Source organism: Poecilia latipinna, unplaced genomic scaffold, assembly GCF_001443285.1.
Source record: "Poecilia latipinna isolate Pla-1442-1.1 unplaced genomic scaffold, P_latipinna-1.0 Scaffold615, whole genome shotgun sequence".
Classification (NCBI taxonomy): domain Eukaryota; kingdom Metazoa; phylum Chordata; class Actinopteri; order Cyprinodontiformes; family Poeciliidae; genus Poecilia; species Poecilia latipinna.
In genome coordinates, this window is record NW_015113231.1 from 281,616 (window position 1) to 300,037 (window position 18,422).

The window sequence follows — 18,422 nt, forward strand, 5'->3', positions numbered from 1 at the left end:
CTTGGTCTTGTCTCAGTCTCGATACACTCTGGTCTTGGTCTTGTCTTGGTCTCGGGTTGGGTGGTCTTGAACACAACACTGACCTGCTGTAATCCAGCTGAATCAGACAATTGAATTATGTCTTCAGCATTCTATCAACTTTGGCGAAGTCCTGATAACGAGCCATTAATTTGATTGACATGTGTTGGAGCAGGGTTCTGTTTAAAATCTGCAGGACAGTAGATTTCAAGGACTAGGGTTGGAGACACCTGGTGTACAGGTTGGAGTCTAATTTACTACAGGTGTCTTCTATACATATATTCTTCTATTCAAACAGATAAATTACTACAGGTAATGTAGAGGATAGGAGGGTTTCTTAAACTGTGAATCAGACGTTTTTCTGGTTGGTAGGAGATCAAATACATATTTCATGCAATAAAATGCATTACATTTTCTGTGATTTTCTGGAGGTGTACATACAATGAAAGCCACAGACCTCTCCATTCTTTGTAAGCAGAGAAGTTTTAAAAATCAGCGGCCTATCAGGTACTTATGTTCCCCGCTGTGTGTGTTTCCAGGCGAAGACCTACGACCTGGATGATGGGGACGTTTATATGTCGACCTATGAAAACAGATTCCGGCTCTTCAGCTCAGTGGAGTGTGAGGGCCAGCTCTACATGACTCCTCTAAACTTCATTGAGTCCGTCACTCTGAACGAACCAAGGAGTGAGTAAACCTGTAGCACTCAGTTCATCCCCACTGATAAACTAAATACAGGAGTCAGCTAAAGTGTATATGATGTGCTCCCATTTAGCCCTCTGTCAAATATAGGGATTGTTTCACTGATAGTAAACTCTTCTCATTTAACACAATGTGGTGTTAGCATTTTATGTACAGAGTTCAAAAATTAAAAAGAACTTTTTAGCTGTCATCCAAACAAGCACTACTGTAAGTTAGGCTTTGCAAAAATCTCAATTAAAATACATTGTTTCTTTTGGTTATAATGCTAAAGGGGCAGAATTATGTGTTTCCAGCCACATGACACTTTTTGTAGCACAATCAAGTAACTTTGTTACCTTCAGTTGTTACAAAAATGCTACATATATAAAGTATGACTTAAAAGATTGTCAGACATATCCATATGCAAATCAGTGGTATTTCATATCTTACTGCGTGTCTAAGGATGTAAATACTGCATTACACAACTGTCAAAGTGGAGGGTAAGGTTTGCATTGATACTGAATATTAAGCAACAGTACTTATTGCTGTACACCAAAGCAATGATTGCAGCAGTTTATGTAATTAAAAATTATTGTACAGCTATTTTTTAAAGAGGCAGTATTGTATTCCAGCCACATATATAATGCCATTTTGTAGCACAACTATGTTACCTTCTGTTGTTAAAAACAATGTTTTATATATATATCTCAAATATGATTTAAAATAAATTTGACTTCATAATTCAAGTCCTTGAAATTGCACCTCTGTCTCTTTAAGAAGCTCCTGCTCTTTCTGAAACTCCGCCTTCAGGAAGTTGTCACAACATGCCTCCTCTATTAACCCTTTAACAACATTTTTACCAGCATTGAGCTGAGAAGCAGCTCCTAACGAGCTCAGCTAATTGCTCCTGGCTAGTCTGAAGGAGCTGTGGAGGAGGGCTGATCTGTCCCACCAAGCCTTTAGATTGTTGTCACGAGAGATTAAAGGATTTCTCAAACAAGCACAAAAGAATCAAAGCAACCATCCAGGAATGTTTTGGATGACAGAACATTATAACATGATGTAAAGCTCAAAAAAAGTCAATTTTACACAAGACTGCCTCTTTAAAATATGTTCCAAAAGTTCAAGAGGTGTGGATACTTCAGCAGGGCGCTGTAAAGTGTCCACTGTCAACTCCCGTTTGCCTAATTATACCTCTATCAAAACAGATCCCAACCCTGCTTAGTTATGCAACGCTCTAATAACAGTTTTACCAAACGCTGCTTCCTGGAACATTCCTGCTGCTGAGGGCCTCTGAAGTGTCGTTGGACAATAAGTCAGGGCTTGAAGTGCTTCAGTCATAACACCTGCATAAAGATAGACATCTTTACCAGCAACCCTACTTTTATGGCTCATTTATGTGGCAACAAACTTGCAGGGACCCACAGAGAGAGAATTACTCTGCACAGATGCCGTAAATGTCACGATAAGACAGTGTTGCCCTGTGATGTGTGGCCGGCCGTAATGTGCTGGGTGTGGCTTTTCCCCGGCAAACAGCAAACAGCACTATAACACGTAAGGCCTCATTATCGTCACGTCGCTAATTGCTCATTTGTCGTAAAATGATAGTTATGGCGCTTCACGCCAGTGTTGTGGCGGGTGTTCAGGAAGGCAAAACAGACGGAGGGAAAGGAAAATCACAAGACAACTTTTGAAAACTTAGTCGCAAAATTTTTCACATTTATAACATTTTTTCAGCTTAGGAAAAAAGGATATAAATTGATTCTGTCTTTGAAGTGTTTCCTTAGAAGTTTGTTGTTAATGTTATTAAAAGTTACCTCTCAGTCAGACTTTTTTTTTAATAGCGACACACCTCTCTTATCTGCTGCTTTTACAGGCCACTGGAATGTGTTCGTCGTGATCCGCAGCATGTTTCTGTCCATGCAAACACCTGTTTTCACTTTTGCTTCACAGATTTCTTTATAACCCTCACTTTTTTTTTCTTCCCCTCCTCTGCAACCCAAAACATTGACTTTGACTATTTCTTTGTTCAGGTAGGAGAGGATGGAAGTCCCTCACTAAAAAGGTGAGTTTTGACTCCATCAAAGCTTCTGAATCTCCTCTTTATCTGTACAAAGCAGCTGTAATTACTGTAATGCTGACAAACGTCGACAAACGTCGGGATTACTCAGCGATCCGGGATTTTCTTCTATTTCCCCAGGAGTTAGACAAGGTGCTGTCGGATACTCCGCCTGTTTGGAAAGGATCATCCAATTTGTTCAGAAACCTACGAGAACGAGGTAGACCCCCCACCCCTCTCGCTTGATTTACTGCAGACACAAATCCCTCCAATGTAAATAATTCCCGTTTGCACTTTTTTTTTTTTTTAAGCTGTCGGGGTTGCCTCATTCAGAGGAGTCTCTGCTGTCGTGCATGTCTGGGATCCACAGCAGAACGCTGTCTTATCTCTCCATCAGTCTGTAGATATTCCCAGCTAGACCTTGAATGAAAGAAGCACGGGCTTAATGTTAAGATGCACAAAAATGAAGTGTAGAAAAACTGAAATAAACCAAATCAACTGAAGAGTCCTTGAACATGGTTTACCTTTTTAGGTTAATTAGACTAAGAGCTTTTAATTTGTAATCAAGGACTTTTCTGTTTCCCAGGAGTCTTAAGATGAGATAACACAGAGGAAGAGCTCTGTCTCCAAAATGGAGAGAATATTTCACTGTTATGATGAAGAATTTTGTTCATTTTACCCACCTGCTACATTACCACAGCACCTGGGAAAGGTATTAATACTCCTTGACCTGTTTCGCATTTTCAGTATACGCCACCTAGGGGTTGTATGTGATAGTGTAACCTAGTGAAATGGAATAAAAATAACATGAGTTTCAACATAAAGATTTCAAAAACATGGTGTTTGGGTTTGTTTCGACCCCTTTTACTTTGATGCCGCTAAATATAATAAATTAACTGCCTTCACGGAGGTTCACCTTTCAGGACACGACGGCCCTGGACAGCCAGAGCTGCAAAATCAAGAACAAAATTCAAATGATAATCTGACAAGTGAAGAGTCATGAAAATTAATGTTGGACAATTTTTGACTTTTGAAACTCCACAAATTTTCTGAGATTTTCTAGCAGCATTTTTTTTTTACTTTCACACTCATAAGGTTTCAAGTTTTTTTTCTAGAAAACCCTGATATTTCTGAGTTTTTGGTGAAAATTTACTCTGTTTTTTTCTTCTATCAGCATTGACCCTAAGCTATACTATTGGACTGAATAACTGATCAAATTATCAAACTTTTAATATTTAAATATTACATCATGAGATGGATCAAAATATAAAGTTAAGAAACAATTTTGGTATTTTTAGGACCAAAAAAAAAAAAAAAGCAGGCAAAGGATTTTTTTTTCCCCAAATATTTTTTTTTCAATAAATAACTTATGAAACTTTAACAAAAACAGAATATTTGATTTTGAATTTTTGGTTCAAACATGTTTGGTTTTTTCATTCAGCGGGTAGAAAATCCTGAAATTTTACTCCAGTAAAAGTCACAATACTTCATACGAAAATTACTCAAGTAAAAGTAAAAAGTTCAGTCTACATTAAAAATAATCATAGAAGTACATTTTTTCAAAAAAGTTAATGTAATTGAGTAGATTTAACTTAGTTACTACCCAACTCTGCTCATTGACACTGGCAGCCATGATGTCTCTGGATTTAGATTTTGGGTGAATAAACGTCCTCAGTAATCTGGTTTCATGGCTTTAAAAAGCATTTTTGTAACAGAGAAAATACTTTAGTTTCCCCTCCATGCAGGTTGTCACAGTATCTCTACATGAATTCAGCAGTAAAATGAGCGAAACTCCTTTTAAGCACTCCCACCTGGGCTTCACCTCCCCCCGTCATCCTCGGTTTCTCAGGTGAACTGTTCCGCTCTCTCCCCTGTTGCTTTAGCTAAGTGCCGATGCCGGGATTTGGGACTTTTAATCCTGCTGTTAAACACTACAGCTTTGTCAGGTCAAAAAAAAAAAAGAGAAAAAAAATTGGCTTGATCTGCGCACAAAGCGCTACTTTAGAGAATGAGGGCGCTGTTTGAACCCTGCTGTGTCAAGACATGTCCCGTCGGCCACCGCGGACATTACGAAGCCAGGGAATAGCATTGGATTACATCTCCGGGACTGCCACTCCGTATGAAGTGTTTCTGAGGAATTCTGTCTTTGTATTGTCTGAAAACATCTACTTGAGCTGAGAGGCGGAGTGAAGGTGTGTGGTATGGAGACATGGCAGGAATCTTAAGAGATTTCTCCTGAAGTTTAAGCTCCAGAGCATGTGACGGTTAGAGAGAGATATGTTGTCAATAGAGGAACTATAACAGAGTTTTTTTTTATATATATATATATAAAATTTGCCCAATCAAAAGCTGAAAACCTTTTATAAGAGCGTATGACAGCAACACTGTTTTCCCTCAAATGACATATTTTGTTTGTATTGTCGTTTCTTCTCTTGGGTGTTCTGTCTTTCCCCGTTCCCGAGCTCTTTTCCCATAACACCCCAGGCAGTCACCCGGAACTATCTGCGCTCGATTCTCTATCATCCCCCGCAAACAAAAGCTTGGGAATGCTTTCAGAGGCAGGAGGGAGAAGCCTCCCCGAGTCGGCTGAGATGTCTCCCTGACACTTTACTCTTCCAGCCTCCATGTCGCGCAACAAAGGCCCGAATCGGCCATCCTCAATCAGTGACTGATCACTAGAGAATGTATCACACCGCGTCGCCCAACAGAACCTGTTTAGGGTTTTTTTTTTTTTTTGTCGTCCTGACGGGTCGGCTCGGTTGTAAAAGCCTCGTGTTTGTGCGAGGGGAACGCCGAGCGTGAGGTAAAAGGCACCTTTTAAGATGTTATCAGGAGATTACTTACGTCTGGAGGCGTGCCCTTGTTCCTGTGGACGGCTTACTCACTTTGAACATCTGTAAACACCTTGAGCTAACCGATTAATGCCACCCGATGCCGCCCCGGGCGCAAAATAAGGAGGAACATTCTGGCTTTTGTTTCATGCTTAGCCTCATTTCCCCCCCCCCTCCTCTCTTTGTTCCAGGTGCCATCAGTTACACAGAGTATCTGTTTCTGCTCTGCATTTTAACAAGTCAGTATTCACTCAGACCGAGTCCAACAAAATGATGCTGACAAAGCTCTTGATGCTTTAAGTTGTTCCTCTCTTTTCAATGGCAGAGCCCCACGCAGGATTTCGGATCGCTTTCAACATGTTCGATGCAGATGGCAACGAAATGGTGGACAAACGGGAGTTCTTGGTGGTATGAAGCTATGGAGCTACATTGGGGCCATAAAGTTTGTTAAAAAGAAGGGGAAAAAAACTGAAATAAACAAATACTTGATGGATTTTTTTTTTTGAAAACAGATGTGAAACTAAAGAAAATGTTTAAAAATAACTTAAAATTCAATGTTTTTTTCCCCCATTTCAATATTTTTATTTCAAACTTTTTTTAATTTTTTAAAAATTAAAATCTTATTTAAATTTTTGTAGTTTCAGCTTTTTTATATGCTTTTTAACAAACTTTATGGCCTCAATGTAGCTCCACATAAACCTCACCTTGACTGCAAACTCTTCTGTACCGACTTCTCCTTGATGTTTGTTTCTTTTCTTAGCTGGAGGAAATTTTCCGTAAGAAAAAGGACAGAAAAGAAGTCGCTGATGACGTTCAAAGGCTGGAAGAACAAGTAAGTTTTTGTCTATTTTGGTGCTATTACACATGGAAACATTATTTCTATAATGATTTTACAGTTCGGACACAAATAATGGGTTGATCTCTTCCTCCTATTGCCTGCTGCTACTATTAGGGAAATATAAGATATCAAACATGTTTACTGTAAACTTAGTGTTTGTCACTTAAATAGCGTTCTGTATTTAAATTTCCAAAAATGTTTTTTTTATTTTTATTTTAGTTTGCTACTCCTGTAAAGTTAAAATCAAGAGCCATACTAACACTGGTATGATGTAAACTAATTCCAAATGATGTTAATGAAAGCAGGTATGGTGCACACATTGAGTAGCTTAGGAATGATAAAACATCTGGCGTTGGTATGGGGGGACTAGGGTGAGGCTTAGGGCCCCAGAAAGACTTGGGCCAGCCCTGCTACCATCCTCTGACTGAGTTGCTGTGATTCCTATCTGCTTCCACGTTACAGTAGTTGACTGTTGAGGTGCAAGAACATTACAGAAAAATTAACTTATAGCACAGGTAGCATCCTATCATGATCCCACGCCGGAACAGTTCTTTCATCAACTTGCAGCAATTCTGGAGGGAACGGCGGCTGCACTGGGGTAACTGTGGTCATACAGGGTAAAACATGCCTGAGGCTTTCATCTCCTTAGGCCTTCTTACGCTACATGCAGGTGGATGTAAACAGACGGGCTGAGCAGAGCGATAAGAGATACTCTTTGAGGTCTTATCGCGCTAAACAAACAACGCAGCGGAGCTCACTCCTCCAGGGCAAACGTTAGCATCTCTGGACAGCCTAGAATGAGTCTTACACCCGTATGAGTATCAAAAAGATCATTAGAAAGGGCACTTTAGATTCGGGAACATGTCGGGAGACAAGCCTGAGAGCGGAAGGGTTTTGGTGGATTCAGGAAAACTCGGGACCGTCTCGGCTGACGTTTAAAGTCCTGTCAAAATGGTCCGACGGCTTCGAAAACTCATCCTTGTTTTGACAAATGCATTGACTTTGCTTCCCTCCTTTGCATTTTAGAGCCTGCAGCTTTACGGTGACCGCAAATCCCAGACGAACAGTGTATGTATTGTTCTTTTTCCCGTGAAGGAAAATGAACCGTTCTGCTTGTTGCATGGCTGTTTTTCTTTTTTTGGATCCATTCTTCCCAATCTGAACGAATGACAGAAAACACTCGAGCTGACACCACCTGCACTTCTCCCTGTTAACACAAGATAACCTCAGCTGCATTTGCTGAAATTAAAATGCGTCACCCTGAACATCAATATTACCTGACATATTGTCTCTGTGTGTGTGCGGTAGAGCAGGAGATACAACACAGATGATTTATGCTCTCACCTTTTGACAACACTGGGCAACAGATTCCACTTCAAAACGCTCCCCTCCTCTTGCTGAAGATTGACACTGTTTCTGTCTGGACCCACATGTTTCACTGTTACCGTGGCATTCGGGTTCAGGTTACCTTTTCAGACGGATTTGACCATGAAGCTGCCAGCAAGTCAGAAGAGGAAGCATCAGCAACGCACGAAGGCTTTGGTTTTAATTCTTGCTACTTTATTTCAGGCACTTCTCCAGAGTTCAGTCAGATCTTTACCAGCAACAGGCCCGCCTCCGGTGCTGCGGCTGGGTTTTCCCCCTCAGCATAGTCTAAGTACAGCCGTTTCAGGACAGGGTAGGGGATTGGTGCGGGGGCAACAGAGTGAGTTGTAACGTAATTAGTTGCCGGATTGCGCCGTAAATCTCTCCAAGGGACTCGAATCCAAACCGGATGCGTAAATATAATTAATTAGGAGATCAAGCGAGGTGTCAGCCGCAGCTGACTGTCCTGATTTCTTGTGTGTGCATGTTGAGCAGAAGGCAAGAACAAAAAAAACAAAAAAATCCAACACGCATTGTTTTGGTGTGGAAATCACAGTTTTGTGTTTCTCACCACACACTCAGAAAACAGATACCAATTACTCTACAGCATAACAATAACAGCCAAATTATTTTCAGCAGTTGTGTTTGACAGCGAGTAAACTGTAATGATAATAATAACCAGGTGATTTCTCATGATGACTTCACGGAGGAAAATATAGCGGCTTGTTGCATCAAGCTGCACATGTGGAGCAGATGAGAGAGCAGAAACAGTGCGGCAGATCTAAGTGTAACCCCATTTCACACAGCGGCGCTCCAAATGGAAAGGTTTTGGTAACCCGCGTTTACGTTGCAGCTCAGCATCCAATCACGACTCTGACGGGGCTCAGGCTGCACGGAGCCTCGCTCAGGTCTGGTGCTCTGCACGGCGTGGACATGTGCTAGCCATGCTAACACTGAGGCGCCTGGCCAGAAGGCTGCACGCATCGCTGCAGAACAGGCTCGTGTCAGGCCCACGCTGCTCCTGCATGCGCCTCACATGCGTCTGTGCTCTGAGAGGCAACCCGCACTCCCTCGATGACATATTCACAGCTTGTTTATTTGTTTTTAAATTATTTTTCACTGTTACAAACTTGAATGGTTCACAAAACGTTGTGCATCATTGTGAAGTGGAAGGAAAACTGATGCACTGTTTTCCCAGTTTTTACAGATAAAACAATCTGATAAAGTGTCACAAAGCATGTAAATTCATCTCCACTTACTCTGGTGCCCTGAAATAAAATAGAACACTATCATAAAACCGAAGGCAAAGTGAAACATGGTGGCTGTCCAGTCGGTTTAACTTCATTTCCTGTTTGTTTGTTTTTTGTTTGTTTATTTTGGTCTGATTTGTAAAAACCCAGAATAAAACATTGGATGTTGTCATTGCTAACTGTTAGCAAATTGCTAAATAACACTCTCCTCAGCCCTCCTGCCTCTCACTTTGTGCTTCCTCTAAAGTGCTAACATGTACGAGATGTGTTTCGTCCTCCTAATCCGCTGTGCTTCACCTGCGGTCACAGGTTCGTAAAAAAGACGCCCAGCATGCGGCGACCCCGGGCATGTGGGATGTTCTCAGGCGCGGCACGAGTCAAGTTCTGTTCTCTGATCTCACCGAGGTAGCTGGTGACTCTTTAAGATTCAATGATCATATAGAGAAACTGGACTAATTAATGTTCCTGCTCTGTAAGTTAATACTGAAGGCAGGTTATTGTTTCCCTAACTGAGTCAGGATCCACACAGAGTGTGGCATGTTTAGAAGCATGGCATGTGTTTGGATCATGAAATGAGGAAAATGCCACAAGTGATTGATTTCTGAATTATTAACTATATTATTCAGCATGAGGAGCTTCACGTGCCTCTAACATCAGGGCGTCCACATGTCCTTAAAAAGTCTTAAATTCATTTATCTAAAATTAAGGGCTTGAAAATAATAATAAAAAAGTAAGTTGATCTGAAATATGTTAATCACTGGTCTTAAGTTTGTTGTATCATGACTATTTGATCTCATACTATGTTGCTTATTTTTCTCGCACGACTTGTCCGTCAGGCCAAAATTGCCACAAATCTGGCTAAGAAAAATCACGCAAAAAAAAATGCAGATTTATGACTTAGGATGTCATAAAATACAGCAAAAAATCCCATCAAAATTCCACTTTTTATACCGTCATAAGATTATATCCGGAAGTCTGAAAACTATGCTGTTTATTTGGGTCATTGAACTCTGCTTTGAACGCTGTTAAAAAAGAACTGGCGTTCATTGACCTGAATGAATGGGATGTTTTTTGACATTCAGAAGTTAATCTTACAACGGCGTAAAAAGTGGCGTTTTGACAGCATGTCTGCTGTATTTTTAAATCTGAGCTTTTTCAGATTTAAAACCCATACTTTGTGGTGACCATTTTTACTCTCTATTGTAGCACGTGGATGAGAAAACGGAGACGACGCTGCTTGTGCACTTCTTTGGAAAAAAAGGCAAAGCCGAGTTAAAATTTGAAGATTTCTACAAGTGAGTTAAGAAACCTTTAATCTTCAACGTTTCTTTGATAGAATAATTACCTACTTTTCCACCGCAAGGCCATAAATCGGTCTCTGTTAAGTATTTGTCGCGCTCAGTCAGGTTCATGGACAACCTGCAGACAGAGGTGCTCGAGATAGAGTTCCTCTCTTCCTCCAAAGGCATGCCCTTCATCAGCGAGGAAGACTTTGCTCGCATTCTTCTTCGCTACACAAACGTGGATGACGTCAGTGGGTACATGGACAACGTACGCCACAGCATACCGGATGAAAAGGTGGGACTTTTCTTTAAGACTCACTTTGCTGGTCCTCATTCGCTCAAATTAAGAAGTGAAAAATTAAATCCAAGGTAAAAAACAGAGTTTTCTCTTCTGTGGAGCTCCATCATATCAACTAATGTGTCTTAGAAATTATTTAAAAAATTAATATCTGTCTTAGTTTTATTGCCAACTGCAGTGCTTTTCACCTGTGAAGTGCAACCGTCTGCCTCCATAAGTCAGCAGTAATTAGAGTCTAGCTGGACGTACTTCAGCTTCTACTGTTTTCCATGAACTCTGAATCTGGCATGTACGGAAAAGCGGAAGAAAAAGATGTTGTTTTTGCAGATTACCACAGATTACGCATAAGGTACGCACGCTGCTGATGATACCGCCATCTTTGCTTAGCCTGACCATGAGAAGTTGAACACCTGAAGCCTTTCCTCTGCCTACGTCACCCAGAATGCTGTGCGGTTCTGGACCAGAGTTCAGTGAAATCATTGAACGTTCTATTGGATCTATTGATATTGATCACATGTCTGTTGATATACATGTTGTTATTGATTTATTGTCCTTCTCTGGCCAAATCCAAGTTCTGAAAAACCATAGCAGCTCCCCTAAATATTAGATTATGAATTTTATCCTGAACTCTTGTGAGACTCTAATTTTTACATTAAAAAACCACCGGGCTTTTTTTTTTTTTAAATCTAAACGACCTCCGACCTCTTCGTTCATCAGACAAAAGCGATGCATTTCCTTCCGTTCTGCCTTTTTAATTTGAATGTTTTCTAAAGGTGTTGGTGTTGCTGGACATGGAAACGTTTAACACCGTCTCTTTGGATAATGTCAATTGGCTGTTGAGTGAAGCGGCCTCATTTCCCGCCTTAATGCGCCTCTCCTCTCGGCACCGCCGACCTCCGTGAAAAAGCTGCCGGCAGCCCCTCAGCCGCCTCGAGTAGCCTGTTGCTAGATCTCCATTGACAATCAAGTGGAACTCGTCGTCACGCTAAGTGATATTTTATGTTTCCCCGCATTGTTAGAACAGCAAAGCGTCACAGATTAGTCATTACTCCATTTGTTAGGCGCTGTGTCGTTTGTTCCCCCCCTTCCCTCTGAACCCCCGGCGGTAAGAAACGACTAGTAGCCGCAGGATGGTTGAGTGGACATCAATGGGTTCAGCGTTTGAGTCATCAGCCGAGCCTGAGATGTTTGGGGATTCATCACTTTTGTTTTTGTTTACTCAAGTATCAGGTTAATCTGCCTTACAAAAGTCTGCAAGCCGCCTGACCTCTTCCCAAAAACCTCAAATCCCCCCCCCCCCTCGTCTCCCCGCTGCTGACAGCTCGGCGTGTCCATACTGCGCTGGGAAAATCCAGCAATGTATACTTTGTCTGTTTGGGTGTGTTATCTATCTGACGTCCTCAAACTTCCCTCACACACACACACCTACACACACACACACACACACACACACACACACACACACACGCTAAAGGGATTCCTTTGGAGAGATGAAAGGAGCCCGATTATGTTTTGTGTGAATTTTGGCACCGTCCTCTCGCAGGAGCGTTGACACATGGAGCTCGTCCGCTCCATCATCTGCATGCTGGATAAAAAGCGCAGGTACGATTTTCGGGTCTTTCTGTTTTTTAGGGGATCAGCTTCGAGGAGTTCAGATCCTTCTTCCAGTTCCTGAACAACCTGGAGGATTTCACCATCGCCATGCAGATGTACAACTTCGCCCACCGCTCTGTCGGTCAAGGTAAACGATCACAGCCTCGTCATTGTAATGCCAGTTTTTAAGAAAAATGTGTTTGAAAGCTTTAGACGTTTTCTTGGAGCTTCTACAACTCTACAGCTTCTGCAGCAATGATGGGACTGATTGATCAATCTGCAAAAACGCAAGGATTTTTAGTCTAGTTTCTTGTACAAACCTCTTTACAGAGCTTAAAATAAGAAAAAAATGACTCAAACTTTTCAGAAAAATATAGGAGCTGGTTTTAAATAAATAATTTCTTAATATGTATGACAATGTACTGGTTTCATTGGCAAATTATTTAATTTACAATATGGGAAAATGTCTTGTTAAAAATTAAATAATCTGCCAGTGTAACTTTCATGAATATTAAATTTTTTTTTACTTAAAACACACTCCTATATCTTTTAAAAAGTAACTTGTAAGTTAGTTTGGTCTTATTTCAAGTGTACCAAGATATTTGGACTAGAAATTAGGCAAAAATAAGTATTTATATAAATAAGTTTAAATAAAATACTTAATTTTGCAGTGCATTTTTTTTTTTAATATTCTCAAATTGAGTTTGACAAATGGGGGCTCGTCCGGTATCATTTGTCACAACCTGGCCCACGAGGACATGAAAAGAAAGGGAGACCCACCGATATTACAGGGAAAAGTTATGTGTTTAATACATTAACACAAGTTTTAAACAAGAAAAAGACCAAACTGACTTAAAGTGTGGCAGAACACCAACTTAAACCAACCAAATGAGAACCGAGACACTAACCAACACAAGACCTAATTCAAGAAAAGCAAACAAATTAGACATAATTAAAACAACAAACCCAACAAAAATACCAGGACTGCTTGCTATGGGGGAAGCAGGAGCAGCTCCTGGTGTGAGGAGCGACCAGGCTGGCCCCAGTGCTCCCAGTCAGAAACGGACTCCAAGCCACGCCCACTTTACCTGGGAAACGAAGAGACAGTCAATCAGGGGAAGATCGGAGTCGTCACATCAGTCAAACAAAAACACATTTTGAACTTAGAGTTTTAACTTTACTGCTTCAGTTCTGGTGGCAGTTTGCAACAAATCTTATGTTATTTTGAAGAATAATCAAATCGATGCCATTTTTGTATATATGTTGCCAAATTACAAAAATGTGAGTTGATTTTAGAAATTACATTTCAAGGACTTCTCATTGAATGCAGTGACATATATTCATATTTTAACAGCTCATTAATGGGTGGTTTCATTGATGCATCCCACCAAAATTGGCTATTCGAGGACATTTATGATCCTGATAAGGCCCAAGTAGAAAATGAGTTTGACAACCCTGCAGTATGGCTGCTAGTAAAACCCAAATCAACCACTTGTGGGAGGCAGACAGGCCGGCGAAGAGGCCTCAAATGTGTAGGAAAAAACATCCAGGAATGATTAACATTCTGCAGACAGAAGGCAAAGTAGCAAAAGTCTCAGTAATTCTGAGAAGCTTCTAGAATGTTTGATTCATTTCAGTGTGCCACAGAAATACAAATTACACATAAAAACTCAAATTTGAAGTTTTGTCTTGTTATAGTAACTTATTTTTGGTTTTAATTCCCTTTTTTTTTTTTTTTTTTTGCGAACTCTTGATGATGGGTTTCTTTTCATTTTCTCAGACGAATTCACCCGGGCAGTTTACGTTGCCACTGGGATCAAGCTGAGCCACCACTTGGTCAACACCGTCTTCAAGATCTTCGACGAGGACCACGACGGCAAACTGAGCCACAAGGAGTTCATCGGAGTCATGAAGGACCGCCTGCACCGCGGAGACAGGGTGAGACGCCCTCCATGTTCCTCCCAAAGGTGAAACGGGACACTCTCCTCCCTCTCCTCCGTGGGCCGAGCGAGGAGCTGCCCCTAGCGTGTTTGTTACTGGATCACACCGCCACCGGCTAGATGTTGATTTGAGGTTCTACTGCCATCTGTTGGGGCAAAATGTCATCATGTCGCTCACTCACTCTCATCTCACACATCCTCAGGGTGCTAAAGCGGAGGAGAAGTTCATCTCTTTCAAATCCTGCATGAAGAAGGAGCTGTCAAGCAAATAGGTGAGAAAAATGTTCACATTTTTGCCACTTTTATTCAAACAAAGCAGTGAAAGTAAAACAAATAAGAATGATTTGTTTAAAAAATAAAAAAAAAGCGACTCTTTTTCTGAAGCTCCAGGTAGTTTGGAGATGAGGCCCACGCTCTCCTGACCTGAAGCATTAAGTTACACTGTAATATTAACGCCTGAACAGCTGCCACCGGACACCGGCTTAGGTCTGCATACGTGAGCAGCGAGCAGCGCGGTTTAAAGCTGTATAAATGTTTCAAAGAGAAGGCTCCTCACAGGGGGAAGGCTTAATAATCACCCTCATTAATGAGGAATGAGGAAGAGGTTGATGCCTTTTGGGACAAAAACAAAAAAACAGGCTCAGTGAAATCAAAATAATTTTTAAAGAAGAAAAAAATGGAGATAAGATTTCACATTTTCACGTTGATGATTCAATGGAGAGGAAAATGTTTACTTGTACTTACATTTGAAGACGTGGATGGACAGTGGCTCTTCAAGGTGCACACGTTGATGTTTAAATAGCAGGTTTTTATTTTTGATAGAAATAAATGAGACCGAGGTATTTTCAAACTCTTTTCAATGTGAGATCTGTCCTGTACAATTCAACTTTTACTCCAGTGTTCTTTAGTCAACTCCTCCCATGAGCTACAAAGAATCTGATAAACCATAAAAGACAGAAAGAGAGAGAGAAATATCGCATTAGAATATTATCCAGTTTCCGTCTGTAAAGAAACAAAAGATTGCAATTTTTTAGCACAACCACAAAGTTTAAGCATTAATGCAAAACAAAAGAACAATGTCACTATGGACAACCCAGTCTGTTAGATTTAGAAAACTTTTATGAGGTAAACTGGACAAATATTGTCCAGTGGAAGTTTATGCTTGAAGGGACGCTTCAGAAGTTCAAACTATTTGCATTATTTTACTTTGTCGATGAGAACGTCTGACTTCTTGAAGATGTAATAATTGGGTTTGTGTCGTCGCCAGGTGAAGACCCAGTCGCTGCTGCATGTCTTACAGTACGGAGGAGTCGTGCCTTCCCTTTCCTGTGTGTGTGTGCGCATGTGTGTGTGTGTGCCGACGCAGGAGTTCATGCATGCTGCAGCAGCATCTCGAGCTCTGGGAAGCTTCACTGACTCTTCACAGAAACTAAATTAAGAAACACTGGGACACCCAACAACTTTACTGCATGTTAGTTTAAGTGTTGATAGGAATTATTTATTACCACGCATATTTATTTATTTATTTGTTTGTTTGTTTATCTAACTACACATATTTTGAAAAGGAAAACCAACAATTTAGCTTATTGGTGAGACAATTATTATAAAAATGTCCGTTTCCTGCTCCTTCAGCTTGCTTTGCTCCAATCGAATCCCAACCCTGGTTCTGTTTCAGATGCAGAATGCTCATATTCTTTGTTCCCTGGTTATCTGCAGCCCCCTCCTATCCCCCCACCGCCCCTGCAAAATTACCTTTGTCCACCCCCCACCCTGAGACCTTGTACTTCCTCCGGAGCGCCGCAGCTGGAATCCTCCAGAGGAAGCAGACCTGAACACATTCGCTCGATGCGAAGCTCGCTCACTGTTTAACCGTGGGCAGCCAGCACCGTTAATCATTTCTCAGCTGATACAGAGAAACGGCATGGACGAGCAGAAAATGTAAAAAAAAAAAGAAAAAAGAATGTGCTTCACGTTTAAATTATTGTTGGTTTTCAAAGGAATGCATCTAAATGAGATTCTGGATGAGGAGTGACCCCTCTGTATGCGTCCGAGGATCTTTGTTGGACGAGAAAACCCTACAGTGTCACTCGAGTAAATGGACTGTATCCAAGACGACTGGTTGCTCTACCTCGTTTCCTGTAAAGCCCGTCTTTGACTGTTACGCTTTTCCACTGATACGTTTCAATAAATCTGACGTACTGTACTCCTGGGTTTTCTGCTCTCCTTTGTTACTTTCACGCAGGTCAGCTGATAAACTGGCACGTTTTTACCTCTCTCTGTGTTTCCAGCGGCAGAACAAATGATCTGTTTCAGCTTTGGCCTGAAGGAAAATCATTAACATCATTAATCACATGGAAACTCGGGTTTTTGTGTGGCCGCTCCAGACTTACCAGAAACTTGTTTTTATCTTTAAATGATTAATCCAGCGGGGATAATCATTTCCCCACAACCTGGTTCTCCACCCAACATACAAACACCAGCAGAAGAAGAGATTTTCCACGCTATAGTGATTGTAGGTAGTCCTTTTAGCATAATGTGGATATTTTATAGTAAATAGCAATAGTTCATTGCTGGTGAGGCACTGACTTATGACTTAGACACCATACATGTTATTGGACGTACGGAAATTTCGCTCAGGCATACAATGCTGGAGGGCAAAAAGACTAATCATTTACATGTCATCCATAGTCGCGTTAACTCAGTGAAACTTAGAAATGTAGGTATTGATTTCGTGCTATGATCCACAGCAAAGTGATCTGTATTCGTCAAGCTACGCAGACTCGTTGCCATAGCAACTGACAACAATGCCACTTCATGTTTTAGGATTTAACACCAAAAACATTAAATAATTTATTTTGCACACAGAACAGAACATTTAGTCTGTTGTTGTAGTATGTTTTAGGCTTAATGTTTAATTAAATAATTGCTGTGGTAGATTAGCTACCGCTTCTACTTTACTGAATTATTTAGACATACAAACTGCACATTTCATAAAAAAAAAACAAACAAAACATCTTATTGCCGTCTTACCTTTATGTATCAATGAAATCCATGCACCGCTAATTCTGCACAAAAATATCCGTTCATCCAAAGCCAAGTCTATTCTTGGCATGTCTTTTCTACTCCGTTTGAGAATCATCAAACTGTCCTTTAGTTATTATCTCCTGCTTCAATTGAAATTCCACTTTAGAAAACTGTTTAAGTGTAGAAATGTAGTCTTTCATGTTTACGTCGGAAGAGAGGAGAAAACAAATATATCGCTGTACTTTACTTATTAACTGTATGGCTAGCTCCATGGCTAGCTCACTGTGTCTTACTCTGCAGTTGTGCATTCACAATATCTGGGATCATGAGCGCCCCCTGCCATGAGGCAAGAGAACTGCCTGCCTCCCCTCGAGTCTGTTCTCTGCCGTTTCTGATCGCTCCTTGGTCACACAAGAACTGCTCTATTTCCAAAACTACGACAGCTAGACTCTCCAAACTTCAACTGGATTATTCTCAACTAAGAACAGAATATTTAGAACCATGTTTGGGATTTGTGAAACCTTTTTCTGATTTGTGAAAACTCAATGAAGTTCAATTTTCACCATTTTTTGGCATCTGGATCATCTGCTCTAATTAAAAAACTACTACAGCTAGACACTTCAAATCTGGACTAGATTATTCTTCTCTTCAAGCAGAATATTTAGAACCATGTTTGGGATTTGTGAAACTTTTTTCTGATTTGTGAAACTTCAAAAAAGGGCGTTTTTGCCCTATTTTTCAGTCTCGATCACACAGGAGCTGCTTTAATTCCAAAACTACAACTACTCTTCAAACTTGAACTAAATTATTCTGCTCTAATCGTAGAATATTTAGAATCATGTTTGGGATTTGTGAAACTTTTATCCGATTTGTGAAAATTCAACAAAGGTTGATTTTACCACTTTTTTGAATCTGGATCACATTAGAACTGGTCTAATTCCAAATTTACAACACCTAGACTCTTCAAACCTGGATCAGATTATTTTCAATTAATAGCAGAATATATAAAACCATGTTTTGGATTTGTGAAACTTCCAAAAAGTGCGATATCACCACTTTTTTTTTACCTCGGTCACACGAGAACTGCTGTAATTCCAAATTTACAACACCTAGACTCTTCAAACTTGGACTGAATAATTCTGCTCTAATAGTATAATATTTAGAATCATGTTTGTGATTTGTGAAACTTCACTTATCAGACCCCTGCAAAAGATCTTTCCTTCCAACAGCCATCACCATCTG

At 40.6% G+C, this 18,422-nt stretch overlaps 1 protein-coding gene and 1 long non-coding RNA gene across 6 annotated transcripts in view; one reads left to right on the plus strand and one right to left on the minus strand.

Annotated features, from left to right (window-relative positions):
• LOC106953951 (uncharacterized) overlaps positions 1-551 on the minus strand; it is an 8,246-nt gene extending 7,695 nt beyond the window's left edge. The window contains exon 1 of the long non-coding RNA XR_001426275.1: positions 84-551. This is a non-coding gene — a long non-coding RNA (uncharacterized LOC106953951). The remainder of the gene's footprint in view (positions 1-83) is intronic.
• The window catches only part of LOC106953950 (calcium uptake protein 3, mitochondrial-like), a 24,997-nt gene extending 8,638 nt beyond the window's left edge, over positions 1-16,359 (plus strand). Inside the window, exons 2-15 of one of the 5 annotated variants that reach the window (XM_015043101.1) lie at positions 558-705; positions 2,733-2,764; positions 2,900-2,978; positions 5,781-5,828; positions 5,915-5,997; positions 6,350-6,421; positions 7,454-7,495; positions 9,346-9,447; positions 10,249-10,337; positions 10,449-10,620; positions 12,256-12,364; positions 13,997-14,154; positions 14,360-14,428; positions 15,424-16,359. In XM_015043101.1, coding sequence (XP_014898587.1) covers positions 558-705; positions 2,733-2,764; positions 2,900-2,978; positions 5,781-5,828; positions 5,915-5,997; positions 6,350-6,421; positions 7,454-7,495; positions 9,346-9,447; positions 10,249-10,337; positions 10,449-10,620; positions 12,256-12,364; positions 13,997-14,154; positions 14,360-14,428 — 1,203 coding nt within the window. In that variant the 3' untranslated portion in view covers positions 15,424-16,359. The remainder of the gene's footprint in view (positions 1-557; positions 706-2,732; positions 2,765-2,899; positions 2,979-5,780; positions 5,829-5,914; positions 5,998-6,349; positions 6,422-7,453; positions 7,496-9,345; positions 9,448-10,248; positions 10,338-10,448; positions 10,621-12,255; positions 12,365-13,996; positions 14,155-14,359; positions 14,429-15,423) is intronic. The other 4 variants (XM_015043102.1, XM_015043103.1, XM_015043104.1 and 1 more) reach the window with 4 other exon arrangements.
• The last annotated feature ends 2,063 nt before the right edge of the window (positions 16,360-18,422 follow it).